This window comes from Penicillium paradoxum (genome assembly GCF_028828445.1).
Source record: "Penicillium paradoxum strain IBT 22861 chromosome Unknown utg000003l_segment0_segment0, whole genome shotgun sequence".
In the NCBI taxonomy this organism is placed as follows: domain Eukaryota; kingdom Fungi; phylum Ascomycota; class Eurotiomycetes; order Eurotiales; family Aspergillaceae; genus Penicillium; species Penicillium paradoxum.
The window spans coordinates 3,563,865-3,579,031 of record NW_026643181.1 but is presented as its reverse complement, the minus strand read 5'-3'; the positions used below and the strand labels follow the sequence as shown (position 1 = coordinate 3,579,031).

The 15,167-nt window shown below is 49.9% G+C and overlaps 4 protein-coding genes across 4 annotated transcripts; 2 read left to right on the top strand and 2 right to left on the bottom strand.

Moving 5' to 3' along the window:
* Positions 1-183: 183 nt before the first annotated feature.
* Positions 184-1,221, top strand: N7457_003181 (uncharacterized protein; the record flags this gene model as incomplete). The annotated part of the gene is made up of 1 exon (XM_057174226.1): positions 184-1,221. One exon carries the CDS (start codon positions 184-186, stop codon positions 1,219-1,221), a length of 1,038 nt encoding a protein of 345 aa, XP_057034377.1.
* A 1,152-nt stretch (positions 1,222-2,373) lies between these two features.
* Positions 2,374-3,132, bottom strand: N7457_003180 (snoRNA-binding rRNA-processing protein IMP3; the record flags this gene model as incomplete). The annotated part of the gene is made up of 3 exons (XM_057174225.1): positions 2,374-2,547; positions 2,628-2,988; positions 3,101-3,132. 3 exons carry the CDS (start codon positions 3,130-3,132, stop codon positions 2,374-2,376), a joined length of 567 nt encoding a protein of 188 aa, XP_057034376.1.
* A 187-nt stretch (positions 3,133-3,319) lies between these two features.
* On the top strand, positions 3,320-4,937 carry N7457_003179 (Clr5 domain-containing protein; the record flags this gene model as incomplete). The annotated part of the gene is made up of 2 exons (XM_057174224.1): positions 3,320-4,345; positions 4,407-4,937. 2 exons carry the CDS (start codon positions 3,320-3,322, stop codon positions 4,935-4,937), a joined length of 1,557 nt encoding a protein of 518 aa, XP_057034375.1.
* A 404-nt stretch (positions 4,938-5,341) lies between these two features.
* On the bottom strand, positions 5,342-13,509 carry N7457_003178 (type I polyketide synthase; the record flags this gene model as incomplete). Its single annotated transcript, XM_057174223.1, has 6 exons — positions 5,342-6,196; positions 6,249-10,145; positions 10,196-11,346; positions 11,396-12,743; positions 12,799-13,212; positions 13,279-13,509. The coding sequence occupies 6 exons, from the start codon at positions 13,507-13,509 to the stop codon at positions 5,342-5,344; spliced, it is 7,896 nt and encodes a 2,631-aa protein (XP_057034374.1).
* Between the last annotated feature and the right edge of the window lie 1,658 nt (positions 13,510-15,167).

Below are 15,167 nucleotides of genomic sequence, written 5' to 3'. Positions count from 1 at the left end.
CAAACTTCGAGATCATCATGGAGTTGACCTCTCGTTTTCGTCACTAGCCCTAATCTTATCCCCGTATATGTCTGTGTCTCCAGGGGACTGTGGCCTGGAAGTACATCTCTGCAGGGGTGATCGTTAGGGCACCTGCCAGTTATATATAGTGGCCTTTGATCAGAGTTTCCCGCTGACGGCAACATGGCCTCCGTCACATGTCTGGCTCTTCAGCCCGCTCTGGTCCTGGATACAAAGACCTGTGAATCCGTCGTCACTGAGATCAAGAGATGTGACTCCAACACCTCCTCGGAGATGGTATCCAACATGCGAAAGATCGACCCAGCCAAGGGACCCAGCTCGTTACAGTCGGGCCGGCGTGAATCACAAATATCGACCTCTACCTCCATCAGTCACTCTCGCTCAGCATCCCGCAGTACCGTGCGATCACGACCCAACAGCCGACGCAGCTCCCTCCACTCGGGGCGTCGAATTGTGCACAAAGCCAGTATCGTGCCCGTCGTATCAGCTCGCAGTTCCCCGCTCGACAAGCGCGAGTCGCTACTTGCCCTCCACCGGGAGTCATGTCGTTTGTTTCAAGGCGATCTGTCGAACAGATCATCCGCCGAAATCCAACCTTCTCTACAACGGACACCATCCTCTGCCTATCAATCTCGGCTCGACCGCCGCACATCGTCAGACAAGGATCTCTCAGCACCCTCGTCCGCAGTCACACCTTCGTACTCGACCTTTCGCTTCGAGTCTGAGTCTACCTCGCCTATCTCTAAAAGTACCTCGCATCATGTCTCATCAAAAGATCGATCCAACCCCATGGCTGCTAGCGGCCACAGCCCTTCATCTTCATCCATCCACGTCCCGGCGACAGTAATGGAATGGACCTCACCCGATACCCGGCGGCGCGAGTACGAGAAAATCGATCGGGCCAGTAGAGGTATGCGCGGGCTATGGCGCCGCGTCGCACCTCGCTGTTTCCAAACTCGCAACTCGCGCACTCCCTTCTTTGAAGAAGGCAAGCCCGACCGGGAAGGCAGCGTGCGTCGATTCCGTATGGATCTCCCCGAAGACGAAGAGCCCGAACGGGATTCTCCAACCAAGCCGCAAGCTCAGCTCTTGGAGTTCATGAGCAAGACCTCCTCAAATCCGAATTCAACTTCCTCCGATGGTGCTCGACGACGCTGGGCGTCTCTTCGTTCTAAGACCTCTTCTGCCTCTAATACCTAGATTGTTGGTTTTCCGATTCTGGTTCTCGGGCGCCAACTATCACCCACCCCCACCTATCATCAGAGCCTAGCACCGGTGCTGCTCGCAACACTACTCTGTCTCACTCACTGCTTTCCCTATGATACCATGATCCCCGAGTGACGATCTGCATTTGCATCTGGCCCGCTTCCCGTCTCAAAAGACCGTTTTTGGCGGGTATTCAATCCTTTTCTGGCCTATCCTTATCTCCAGTCTTTTGCATTTGCATCGTTTTCCTGTCGTTATTCCGAAGACTGAGATACCCTTATATTATTCAAAGCATATCGCTTTTTGCGGTCTTCCGTACCCCTCCCGGCTCTAGTGATTGTCATCTTTTAGTATAATCAACTGATCTGATCTTCTACACTATCCTACGGCTAATATTGTATACCAGATGAAAAGTAGCATATCCCTCAAGACTTGCTCGTATCCAAAAGAAGAATATATCGCCAAGTACTGACCCCACCGAAATCCCCGTCAGATAGGTGCTTATGAGGGGTAAAAGCTTGGAAAAAGGTTCCTTGACACAAGATAAACCAAAGACGGCCTGGAATGTCTAAACGAGATTCCCGTCCAATGAAGAATGCCGAGCAATCTCGAATACGTACTTAGAACGTGCCAATACCGTCCTGCTCTGCCGATCATTCGACGACCGAATCATCTTGTCAAGTGCCGGGTGATATTGGGATGGCCAACGCTTATTCGTAGGTACGCATGACCCTCGGCAGTCAGATCGTCATCTGTGCGCACCGGTGAAGTTGATCCCTGTCTCTCAAAGGATCGTGGGCTATGGTTCTTTATTGGATGCTTTTTGGTCATATTTCGGTGGCTGGTGGCGGTCGGTTCGACACATGGACATTTACTATGTATTAGGTCAATATACACCAAAACAAATAGATTGATGCCCTCATGGTTAGTCGGCATACGAAGTACAGCAAGTACTCTACTTCCTACAATTCAGCGATACTCAGATAGGATTCATATCCATATTCAATTATCCAGAGAACCTTGGACACATCGAGATATAATTTCATGAAACATCAATACGCCAACCCTAAAATAGGCCACAATGCACAAGCGCCGGGTATATCAGAACAAAGACCCAAAATGCTTTTTTTGTTTTCAGAACCAAAATCACAGAAGATCAAAGTCATCCAGCTTCTCGCGGTACCGCAGGATGTTGCGCTTGATCTTACTGGAATCGACCCAGGTGACGAAGTCTTCCATGTTGCGGGTGACCATGAAGGCGGGATCATTGACAACCTCGGTACCAACACGGACATGGCCCTGCTCGATGAAAGTGGTAGCCTGATAGAGAAAAAAAGAGTTAGTGATTTCGTCACATGCAAGCGATCACCGGGACCGGATCTCCGGAAAGATAAACTTACAGCCTTGATAGTCTCGACCATACCGGAGCGCACCATGAAGACGGCCAATCGGCGACGACACATGGCGGACACTGTGACCTCGCGCTCGACTCGAGACAATCCGGCGCCCTGCTCGCGGGTCTGCTTCAGGATTCCCATGCGCCACAACTTCTCCAGTAGCTCGGACTCGAGCTTCTTGCGGAGAGGATCCGTCTCCGGGTCCAATTGGGAGAGCTTGTGTGCGAGTTGGCGCAGAGAACCGCAGAGTGCGTTGTATTTGCGGTAGTCCATTGGGTCTTGGAGGAGGTATCTTTGGCGGATTTCATGTTCGCGGTGGTTGCCGTCGGACTTGTAGTTGTGGAAATCGACCTTGCGAAGAAGCCTGGAAGGAGGTTTTATGGTTAGCTAACGGCCGTTTGTAATATTGTGCAGCTTCGGAGGTAGTGGATGGGGCCCGGGCGAAGATTTCTGGGGGATTACAGGTGCGGACGTACTTCTTCTCGTGGTGCTTGAGCTCGCGGACCATTGTGACGGTTGGATCAGCTAGCTGAGATTAAACTGATAGAGAGACTGCGAGTGGATTCCAGCCAAAGCGTAGACGTTGGATCTTGAGAAAATCGCTGCGATAACAAAAAAATCAAGGCGGTCGGTTTCTGCTCGGAGATACCGCCACACCGCCTTTCCCCATCTCTCCACGGCTAATTCTTATCAACATGAGCTTGAGCTTCATCGGCGAAATGGAGAATCCAGTGAACACGGCTGATGCCCCGACAATGTCCGGTCGCTCAGGTCGCCCAAGGGTCGACCTGGAGCCGTACAAGCCTGAAATCATCGAATTGTTCGAAAAGAAAATGAAAAGTGACGACATCTGCAAGCATCTCAAGAGACAACATGATATCCAGATCTCGGCGCGTACTCTCACCAAACGCCTACAATTATGGGGTGTTAAGAAAAAGGTGGAAAGCAACACCTCGAATGAAGCGCTACATGCTCGCATCAAGAATCTGTTTTTCGATGTAGGTCTGTCAGACCAAGATATCGTGACTGTTCTACATGACGAGGGCTACGATGTCTCCCATCGTACACTACGCAGACTCCGCCACCGGCTCGGCATCCGTCTTCGACTTGACTCTCCTGCGCAACAGCAAGCACAGGTCCAGGAGATCCTCGACGCTTTGACTGAGGAAATGGATAAGGGAACCATTGAGGGATATGGAAAGGAATTGCTGCACAACCACTTTCGCAGCAAGGGACATGTATTTGCCCGAGATCGTCTCTACAGTGTCTACCGCATGCTCCGCCCAGATACAGTGGAGCGCCGTACAAGCGATGTACCCCGGCGTCCTCCCCCGCCGAAGATTCTAGCCGGGCCAAATCTCACCTGGCATGTGAACGGATACTCAAAGTTGTCCAATTTTGGGTTCCGCATTCATGCCGAAATCGATGCGTATTCTAGATTCGTCCTTTGGATCCATGTCGGAGTTGAGGCACACACGGCCATGGGCGTCCTCAAGAACCATCTTGATACTGTCGCTTCGAAAAATCGTCAACCACGTACCCTCCGTTCTGATCTGGAGGCGGAGGTTCCTCTTCTAGCTGACGCCCACTTTGCCCTTCGCCGCACTACCGAGCCGGAGGTGCTCCGTGAGCAGTGCTGTGCACCCGGCCGAGCTACAGATACCCATCGGATCGAATCCTGGTGGGCCCAGCTTGCTAAGTCAGTAGTAACGCTGTACCATGTGAGCCCGAACCCGCCTGTTTGTTTCCCTGTCCCTATTGCATGATGCTAATATCAACCAGAACTATTTCCGTCAACTTCACAATGAAGGCCTCTTCTCGTCAACAGCAGTCCCCGAACAAATCGCCCTCTTCGCAATCTACATGCCCATCCTACGCTCTCATATCAAATCCTACGTCCAAACATGGAATATCCACAACATCCGCAAACAAGCCGATCACCCAGAGCGCGCCCCAGGAAAACCTTACATGAACTACCACCACCCACCTAAGGGTGTAGAAAATTTCGGCCTGCCAGCTGATGTCCCGACACTGCAGGCCATGCAGCAACATCACGCCGACTATGACATAGAAGAATACCTCCCACCAGACACTCTGCACTGGTGTGAAACACAGCTCCAGGAGCTAGGCTTTGACCCCTATAAACCACCTGCTCGACTACCTGGGGATCTCCAGCCATTCCGCTCAGTTTACCTGGCCCTCCGGGAGCGCGCTTGGCGACATGAGCGGTCGGCGGCTCAACCAAAGCTGGCGCTTTGTGATGTCGCTGGTCAGGTCTTACGGGGTTATTTCCCCTCACAACCTGCACAGTAGATCTCAATGAATGTAATGATTAATGAACGGAAGGCCTGGGTCTTGGACGAGCTATTTGATCTAATGGAAAAACACTTCTTTGCTCCTATGAATTTGTCGAATTGGATTCTGTCCTGCTTGCGAATACTCGAATGAAGACTAAGATTAACAGAATTCTCTCATTCAAATCTACTTTTCGACACAGGCTAAACAGAAATCTCCCATATGTACTTTGTTTCCTATTCTCGATTCTAATCTGAGGAGTACATAGGGGTAAAGAGCGAAAAATCACAATTTGAATGTTGGATGTAACGTTCATAGATCCATATCTCGTAACGAAGCATCAGACATGAAATCAATGAATCATTGTCGTAAATCAAAGCCCTGAAACCCGGGGCAAAAGGAAACACAAATAAAAAGACCGCTCAAGAAGATCCAGATCCAGACCCTCCTGCAATCAGCCGGCTCCTACCAGCAATCTTCTCACTCAAAGCCCTAATATTCTCCGCTCCCATAATATCAAGCAAAGAAATCTCGGCCTTAAGCTCTTTAACAATCCACGCACGGAACTCCATAGCAACAAGGGAATCAATACCCCCAAAGCCAAAGCGCTGAGCATCCAGTTCCGAACAAGGAACAGCAAGCAAAGAAGAAAGCCTCTCGACAATCCCATTCGACACAACATCCACCGCACCCGCAAGGCCAGAAGACGCCGCCAAGAGCGCAGCAGTACTAACAGTCTTCTGCTCCGAGACCTCAGTGCTTTTCGCAGCAGCCGTGCTCCGGAAGTGCGTGAACATCGAGTAATTCAAGTACGTAGGCAAAGGCACGCCATTCTGGCGACACATATCTGCCGTCGGCAAGCCGAGAACGAGCTGGGAGCGGGGAGGTCCCTCATTCCTGTTTTTGTCGGGGTGGATGAGGAATTCCACTGCGGCGTGGACTTCGTCTTCGCGGAGTAGCTCGAATAATGTGGCTGTGTGCGTGCGCATTGAGTTTCTGTTCTCGGCGACCCAGCCTACGTTCGAGACGCTGCCGAGATTGATGCTGGATGCCTGCATGCCGTGAGAGACGCGGTATGCGGCGAGAGCGTCTTGGAAGGTGTTGCCGGCGGCGTAGTTTGATTGGCCGCGGTTGCCGAAGATTCCTGCTACTGAGGAGAGCATTATGAAGAAATCCATGTCATTGGGGAGAACTGTGTGCAGGTTCCAGGAGCCTTGGACTTTGGGTTTGATTGCGGTTTGCCAGTCTTCGAATGATAGGCCTGCGAATGCGCCGTCCTGGGAATTTGGTTAGCTGTTGTCGTATTGAAAATGGGGAACATGGACTTACTCGTAAAACCATGGATCCTTGGATACATCCTTTGATGGGAGGTAGTTGGGAAAATGCCTCCTCGGATAATCGCTTGAGTGTAGATGCATCGGCCACATCGCAGGTCAGGGAATGTACCTTGCACCCCAGTTTGTTGAGATCGGCAGCCAATTCCAATTTCTCCGGACTCGAGGTGGATGAGCGAGACAGGAATATCAAGTTCTTTGCGCCTCGAGAAGCCATCCATCGGGCTAGACTGCGTCCCAGACCGCCATAGCCACCAGCAAGAACGTAGGAGGCGGATGGGTCAAATTGATATGGTAGGATTGACAGTGGGACAACAGGGATCATGTTCGATGGCTCGGGCACAAATACAACTTTAGCTGCTTTCCCGCTGTGTGCAGCATGGATACCTTCTTTGATCTGGGTGAAGTCCATGACACTTGGAGTTTCGATTTGACCGATCTTCCCCTCGGAGTACAACTTGAGTGCCTCGCAGAGCAAAGGGCGCACCAATTCTGCTCGATGCTGGACCAACAGAGGAATGTTGACGGTGTTGATGATCGTGTTATGAGGCAAAGAAGCCAGCTCAATTGTGGTATCAGCTCGTAAATCTCGATTCGAAATATCAGTCAATGCTCCGAATGGAGCAACACAGGCCAATGAGCCTCGGAGTCCATCGCCACCAAAGGTGTTGACAACGACATCAACCCCAGCACCGTGAGTGTGTCGCATGATACCCTTGACAAAGCTCTGATCCTTTCTAGAGAAGATGCGCTCTTGAGGGATTCCGTATGCAGAGACGAGGGTATCACGTTCCTCTACCGTGGCCACAGTAGCATAGATTGTAGACCCAATCATTTGCGCATATCGAATGGCCGCTTGACTGATATCTGTGGCACTGGTATGGATTAAGAGGGTATCCTTGGGCTCGAGATGGACTATCTCACAAAGTCCTCGGAGTGCAGTCACGTATGACCAAGCCAAACCGGCTGCAGTTTCGAATGAGATCTCATTGGGGATCTTGGCAATCAGCTTTTCATCAACTCGATCATGGGTTCGGATGCAGCCACTCTTTTTGTCGCCCGAGATGTAGATGACTCTGTCGCCTGGGGTTAGGTCTCCAACCTTCGAGCCAACCTCGGTCACGACTCCAGCGATTTCATTCACAAGGCGGCTGGCAGACGCATCTGACGAAATCCCAAGCGCTCGGATATCAATATCGACCTCTGTATCTTTGCGCACTTCTTCATACTGGGTATCCGTGATCCAGTGGTATTCACCAGTACCGGCACCACTCGCCCGCAATTCGATGGGACGATCCACGTCGCCAAGGCGCTGGACCTGGGGAACGACCTTCGAGGACTGTGCAGCAAGGAATTGATCCGCAGTCTCCCACTCGTTCAAACGGCCGATATGAATGAGACCATTCTGCAATTTGTACTCGGCGTGGCGATCATTCTCCGGCTTGTCCACGAATTGTCGTTTAACGATCTTGCCAATAGCTGTAGCAAGTCCCTCCGGCAAAGCATTCTCTGGCTCCGCATCTGTCAATATGACAATGTTTGAGCCATCGGCATCTCGCTCCCAGCGTACGGTGCGGAGAAGACCCAAACTCATACTCGCATGTGGTTGGGCAAGGGGATCTGGGGTCACCCACAGTAAGTTCTGGCACTCATTGAGCATATTCTTGAGAGCATTGTATTTGACTTCGTCAATATTCCAGAGATAAGGAGACTCTAAGTCCATCAATGAGATGTACAGAGCATCCGGCACCATGCAATCTTCAATCTTTGAAGGCTCTTCAACAAGGACACTGCCATATCCAAGTCCCGGTAGAGTTTTCCGAAGAGACTCAATTATATGTGCCGCTTTCGACGTCTCATGCGTCAAGATTACTGCAGTGTTTGATGACTTCTCCTTGGGTGCCTCAATAGCAGAAGAAACCAAAATACTCTGCCAGGTCAAATCGGGGTCATTCGAACTCGGATATTCAATATCGATGCCCGAGAATCCCGCTTTCAGCAGCAAGGGCTCCCATTCTTCGGCCGGGATGTAGGGACACCATTGACGACATGGCTCATTCCCTAGCCACCAGCCAGGGAGTTGACCGAAGACAAGTGGATACCAGAGGAAGTCTTGTCGAATACCTTCCTGCATGATGAGCTGGCCACCAGGCTTTAGCAGAGACCGCAGGTTCTGCAATGCATCATTAAGACTTGCAGTGGCGTGGATAACATTGCCTGCGAAGATCAGGTCATATTTCCCCAGTTGAAGTCCCTGGTCGACGGGGCTGCGCTCAATGTTGAGGGACTGGAAGCTCATGATATCGGACCATGATTGGAAACGCTGTTTTGCTTTCTCGAAGAAGCCGGAAGAAATGTCTGTGAACGTGTAGCTGGCAATCTTTCCTTTGCTCTTCTCTGGATCCGGCGAAAGGACGGCTAGGACTTCAGCCGTGAAGCTACCAGTTCCACCACCGATCTCGAGGATATTCAGCTCGGAATGCTGGTGTCGGAGAAGAGAAAGGTGGCTTTGTAAATGCTGCGGCAGGTTGTACAAATGAAGACCTTCTTTGTATACCTGTTCCATCACAGCATCTTGACCGAACATGAGATCCAGAGGATCGGTTTGCTGGCGCACGACCTTGACAATGTTGCGACCCATTCGGGCGGTGATGGCACCTTCGGCGCTGTGTTCCTCGATTTCCTTGCCAATGGCTTCTTTGAGAGCTTGATCTTGAGCAATTTCCTGGAACTCGCTGTAGGGCAGATGAATGATCTTGTTGTGTGTGAGCAAATATTGTACATGCTCCATCCAGTCGAAGAACCTCTGCATATGGGTATCGAGCTTCATAACATCAATATCTTGAAGCTCAGCCAGGGCATCTGTGACGTAAAGCATCGTGGCAAGCTGGAGACATTTCACCCAGTATTGAGCTTCAGCTTCATCTGTGACATCGAGAGAAGTCAATGCGCAAGCGGCTTTTGAATCAATGAAATGAACATCTGGTTTGAATTCAATCGCACTGCACAGTTGACGTTCACTGCTTTCAGCAAGACCGGACTCTAGTGGAGTGAGCTCAATGCCGTCCATGCGAATGCGGTGGATGTGTGTATCTTCATCCAGTATTTTGATCTGGCCCTCGAATTTGTCAGACGCCACTATAGACACTGTTGCATGTCCAGTAAATTTGTGGGATGGCGCCGAATTCAAGTCTGCCGAGACCCAGGCCTCACGAATGAAAGTTGGCAATCTGATCTGATCAAGAGTGGACTTGCCGGTGAAGTCAAGACTTGCAGCGATCATTAAATGGATCATGCTGTCCATTGTAGCAGGGTGAATGAGATGAGGATGCATGTACTGCTTTGGCATGGACTGTGCAATGTCAGGTACAGTCACTGACCCGACAACTTTTCCAAGTCCATGACCACTGGCACGCACGTCGGCAAGGTTACGGAACAGAGGACCAAAATTGAGTCCAGATGTTTGTAAATTGTTGTATGTGGATTTGAAATTCATGGATTTGCCGCATCTCTCGTTTGCGTGGGAGAGTTCAGATTTCCACGAGCGGCTTTCTTCTTCCGCTTCACGGCCATTGTCCACTGGATCGAGAGCTGCTTCGTGCTCGACGTTGATTTGGCCGGTGCAATGTTCTGTCCACTCGTCGCTCGATGCATTGTAAGAAGTTATGTGGAAGCGTCGCCATGTTCGCGATGATGCCGAGGAGTCTTCGATGGTTGCCATTGACAAGGAGACCTCAATTCCTTCTTTCGTATCGGGGATAATCAAGGCTCTTCGGATGTTGACTTTTCGTAACTGGAAGCCAGTGATTTTGGTCTCGCCGACCAACTGTTTCGAAGCTTCAATCGCCATAATCAAATAGCCAACACCAGGATAGACATAGTTGCCAGTAACCTAAGCCATGTTAATAGATGGAGATATCTTGTACATAATGTTGGACTCACCATATGATCCCGCAGCCAAGGATTCTCGTTTAATCGGACAAAGTGTCTCCATCTAGGAGCAGTGGGATTCCAATCTGTGATGGGCGCACCAAAGAGATCATGGCGAGGAAACTTTCGAGTCCGAAGATTCTTGCTCAATCGGCTCTCAAAGATAATCTTCTCTGTATGTTTAAAGCTGTAGGGTGGCAGATCCACCAAAAGCCTAGGTCGCCTTCTTGCCTTAGATCTGGGAGCTTGGTTCACCGCGTGGAGTTCCAATGCACATCCACTTCCAGCTAGGAAGCCAACTGTAGTGAGCAGAGTATTGAGACTATGGTCAGTCCGCTTGAGCACAGCAAAGTATTTGAACTCCAATTTGGGGCTCTTGTAGGTTAATGTTTCTTTGATGGCGCTTTGTAGCGTTGAATGAGGTCCAATCTCCACAAGAAGACGCAAAGAATCAGTCGAATCAGTCGAACCATGACCAGAGATTGGTTTCGAGGTCATTGCAACCAAGCCATCTGTGAAAAGAACCGGGGCAACCATATTGTCCACCCAGTATTGAGCAGGCAAATTTTCATCCTTGACTTGTTTCCCTGTGACGGTGGAGAACATGTGCACTGGATGAGGCGCTGCCAGCCGCTTTCCTTGAGGAAGAGCGCCCATCAGAAGGAGGTAATCCTGAGCAATTGTATGCATGTGAGCCGAGTGATAGGCATTCTTGACTTCCAACTTTCGAGCAAATATGCAATCGTCGTCGAGAAGGTTCTTGAGACCATCAATCATCGTCTCGTCGCCGGACACGGTGTTGTTCTTGGGGCTGTTGTGGCACGCGATAATGAGCTCTCCAGTGCTTTCCTTCCGCACAGCGTCCAAATAGGGTTGCAATTGTGATGGATCGAGACCGACAGCCATCATGGCGCCATTTGCTGATAGCTGCTTGGATGATACATATCCACGGTAATAGGCAACTCTCCAGGCGGCCTCGCGAGAGAGCTTGCCAGAACAGTAAGCAGCAGCTATCTCGCCAGATGAGTGACCGATAACATGAGTTGGGAAGATTTCCCAACTAGCCAAAAGGTCGACAAGCGCAACTTGCAAGACCGTGCATAAAGGATGAGCGATCTCGGGAAATTGGACTCGGGGAGATTTTCTTTCGGTCAATAGTTCGTCTATAATGGATTAGTTTAACACTCCCAAATAGAATAGCTCAGTCCTTACCAAGGAGCGACCATGGACTTCCAAGCCTGCGGATGTATTCTGAGGCCTCCTCCACAGACTCCTTAAAAACAGGGTAGACCATGAGCTCTCTGCCCATGGCCTGATATTGGGCTCCCTGGCCAGTAAAGACAAATTCAATTCCAGGCAGTTTGGTAGTTCTGGTTGGTTTGGCAAAATTCGATTCTGTCAGATTCCAGGCAAGTTCTTTGGTTGAGGATGCCATGACAAAACTCTTCCATGGAAACTGGGACCTCTTCTTCGACAGAGTGAAAGAGAGATCATCAAGGAGTTGATCATGGATAACAGACTGGACTGTTCTCCGTTTCAGGTACTTAGCAAGTTCAAGTGCGTTTCTCTTAACTCCATCTTCGTCGAAGGCCGAAAGCAAGAATATCTTTGGCTGCTCGGCCAAATTGATAAATGAAGAGGCTGTACCAATTGTAGGCGTTGCACAAAAGCCATCACTTGTAGGGGTATCGATGCAGGTTGTTCCATATCCAGAGTTATCGCTGTCATCGAACGAATCCGAGCTGTCTTGGCCTGACTCTTTTCCTGACCGGGATAGTGCCATGATTCGGCTTTTTATTTTCTGGGGTGTAGGAACAGTCGATGTGGTGCGATGAGAACCCATAAGATTGCGGTCATTGAGATAGTGGTAAGCGTCGTCAAGAATGCAGTGAGCGTTCGCGCCACCAATTCCAAACGAGTTGACTGACACTCTTCGCAGCCCTGCTGATGGCCATGGGATACTCTCGGTGGGGAATGCAATGTTCCAATCCTCTGCAGGTATGGAGGGATTGGTTTGTTTCATATCAAAATTTGCAGGTATGATCCCAGACTCCAGAGTGAGAATCGACTTGATGATACTCGCGACACCTGAGCCACCTTCCAGATGTCCAATAGACGATTTGATCGCCCCAACATACAGCGGGGTCTTGCGACAACATTTGAAAGCGCGTCCCAGTGCACCTGCTTCAATTGGGTCGCCAGTGCTTGTTCCCGTGCCATGAGCTTCAACAAATCTTGTGTGCTCGAGATCTAAGCCAGCTCTCCAATAGACCTCGCGAATAAGCCTTTCCTGGGCTTCTGCACTGGGGACCGTAATACCTGGGGTGCGGCCATCTTGATTGACACCGGTCTCGCGAATGACCGCACGAATGGTATCTCCATCTCTGATAGCGGCGCTCAGAGGCTTGACTACAACAGTGCCAACACCTTCACCTCGTGCATAGCCTTCGGCACGGGAGTCAAAGCTGAAAGACCGGCCTTGAGGTCCCAACAAGCCATGGTGACTCATCCCAATAGTTTCAACGGGGTTTTCGAGAATACTCACGCCACTGACGATAGCCTTTTACCAATAACAGGTTAGCATAAGGATCCCAATCTCCATAACGATAACGTACCATGTTTGTCTCTCGGGCCCGTAGGCTCTGAACAGCGAGGTGCAATGCCACCAAGCTGCTGGAACAAGCAGTATCGATAGTCATACTGGGTCCCTTAAAGTCAAAGAACCAACTGACCCGGTTGGACAGAATCGCGTTGGTGACACCTGTGGGCTTGTATTTTAACATAGTCTCTGCATCCGAATTGAGAATGCCGAGGTAGTCATGGTTAAAACCGCTAACAAAAACCGAAGTATTGGAGCCAACGGCAGAGGTCAAGGGGATTCCTGAATTCTCCAAAGCGTGGTAGACATTCTCCAAGACCAATCGCTGTTGCGGATCCAATGTCAAGAGCTCGTTCTTAGTGATGTTGAAGAACGAGCCATCAAAGTATGCGGGATCTTCCGAGAGATAGTGTCCTCCTTGAACATGGAACTACAGGCAGATACTTGTTAACGATATGCTTTTCTTGCCAACGGATCTAACATTAAGGTGACTTACCGTTCCGCCATGCTCGGGGTCCGGATGATAGAACGCATCTGAGTTGAACCTTGCTTTGGGAATAGATGACCATGTGGAACGGGCTTGTAAGAGAAGCTCCCACAAACCCTCGGTGGTGGTAGCTTGCTGTGGGAAGTGGGTGGCTAGGCCAACGATGGCGATAGGTTCCAGGGCATCGGGAGGTATGGCTCCGTCACCGTTGGGGCCGCTTGCTAGAGAGATGGGACGCATCGTGCGATGCCAGGAACAATGATGATTGGGTATGAAGTCAACTGATCTTTCGGATCTAAGCTAGATGAAGGATGGATGTAACAGATGGTATGAGGATGGGAAGTATGGAAGATTGGGATAAGTCAAAACTAAAGAGAAGCAAGGGTAGGGTAAAGATACGGATAGGTTGAGTAGGGAGTAAAGGTATCGAGATCGAGTGAGGATCGAGGGGGCATGGGGGTTTTGATAACAAACAAATCCGAAGTCTCGTGTCATGGACTTTGACACAGGATCATAGCTCTATTAAAGTAGTTGTTGCTGAGGGGAGAAGGGTATGTGAAGACACTAAACGCACAATCGGAGGCCCGAGATTGGCAGTCTAGCCTGCGAGCACGAGCACTTCCATGGATCTTCCGGCTTGCCTGATTTAGTCGCGTTGATCCAAAAAACGGGAAGGGGGCTCGTTACAATGTACTTCAGATGTCAAGGGACCTTGCTATCCTGAATTGGAAGTCTACTAGTAAACAACATGTCCATATGGAGGACAATATCCGAGGACCCTCGTCTCCCATTGGACAGGTTGATTAGAGAAATATCATGTATTCGTGTGATAATCTTCCAGGTGGAGCCATGTCACACCAAAATACTCCCGATTAAACCAGAAAAAACAAGAAATTGTTTCCTAGACAGAGATTGCATTTCTCCTGTCTTACCATAGAGTGTCTTCCCCTGGGGGTGGATGTGCATGTAGATGGCTACAGGTCTATAAAACGAGGCAAAGATACCCGGATGCAAGACCGTGGATTCCGAGACGCTGCGCCTGCGGGGACATGCATTGCCGTTGGAACGTGCATTGTCGATCACTGCCGGACTAGGTAATTTTGACTTTTTTCGCGCCAAAATGAGTTTCGATATGCACCGTTGATTGGCCACCCAAAGGACAGGGAAGGATCAAACCCGCCGACTGGGACTGCCTAGCCGCCCTCGCCTTCCTTGTTTGTTGGTCTTGTTTGCACGGGAACTCCCGTACGGAGTACTCCGTAGAAGGATCTCATTAGAACCACGGGATACTCTACATAGCCTATGCTGTATATGTGAGAGAAAGGACCATGGCATATTGTCTATTAAACCTTAGAAAGTCTCAGGGTATAACTAACCTAATGAGCTGAACTCACATCGTACTTTGAGTACGAAGTACAACCTTGCTAGTCACATACTCCTACCCTTGATCGCTATGAAATATCAAAAGATTCCATGTAAACCTGATGAGCTGAAAATAAAATCATACAATATGCATATTCCAGACCGCAATCTGGGACAGCCGATCTATCTGTTAGACCTCTTCCACCCCCGGGCATTGCTGGTATAGGAAGGAGATCTTGCCGAGATCTCTAAAATAGCGCCATAATATCACCTAGCCAAGATTCAGCGGCCCCAACACTGCGGCTGTCAAATCAAACCCCGCAAGATTCTTTGATGCAATATGCATCACACCTCATTAATAGAGGCGCTTGCAGTACTCCGTAAACGAACATGGATCTACGAACCTGTGGATATGGCGTTGTAACTAATCAATTACATCATTAACATGCACTACGGAGTATACCTGCCCGACAGAAGGATCATTGGTACTTCGTATATCCTTCTATCGTGCTATTATCCCGGAACGCATCTCGCAC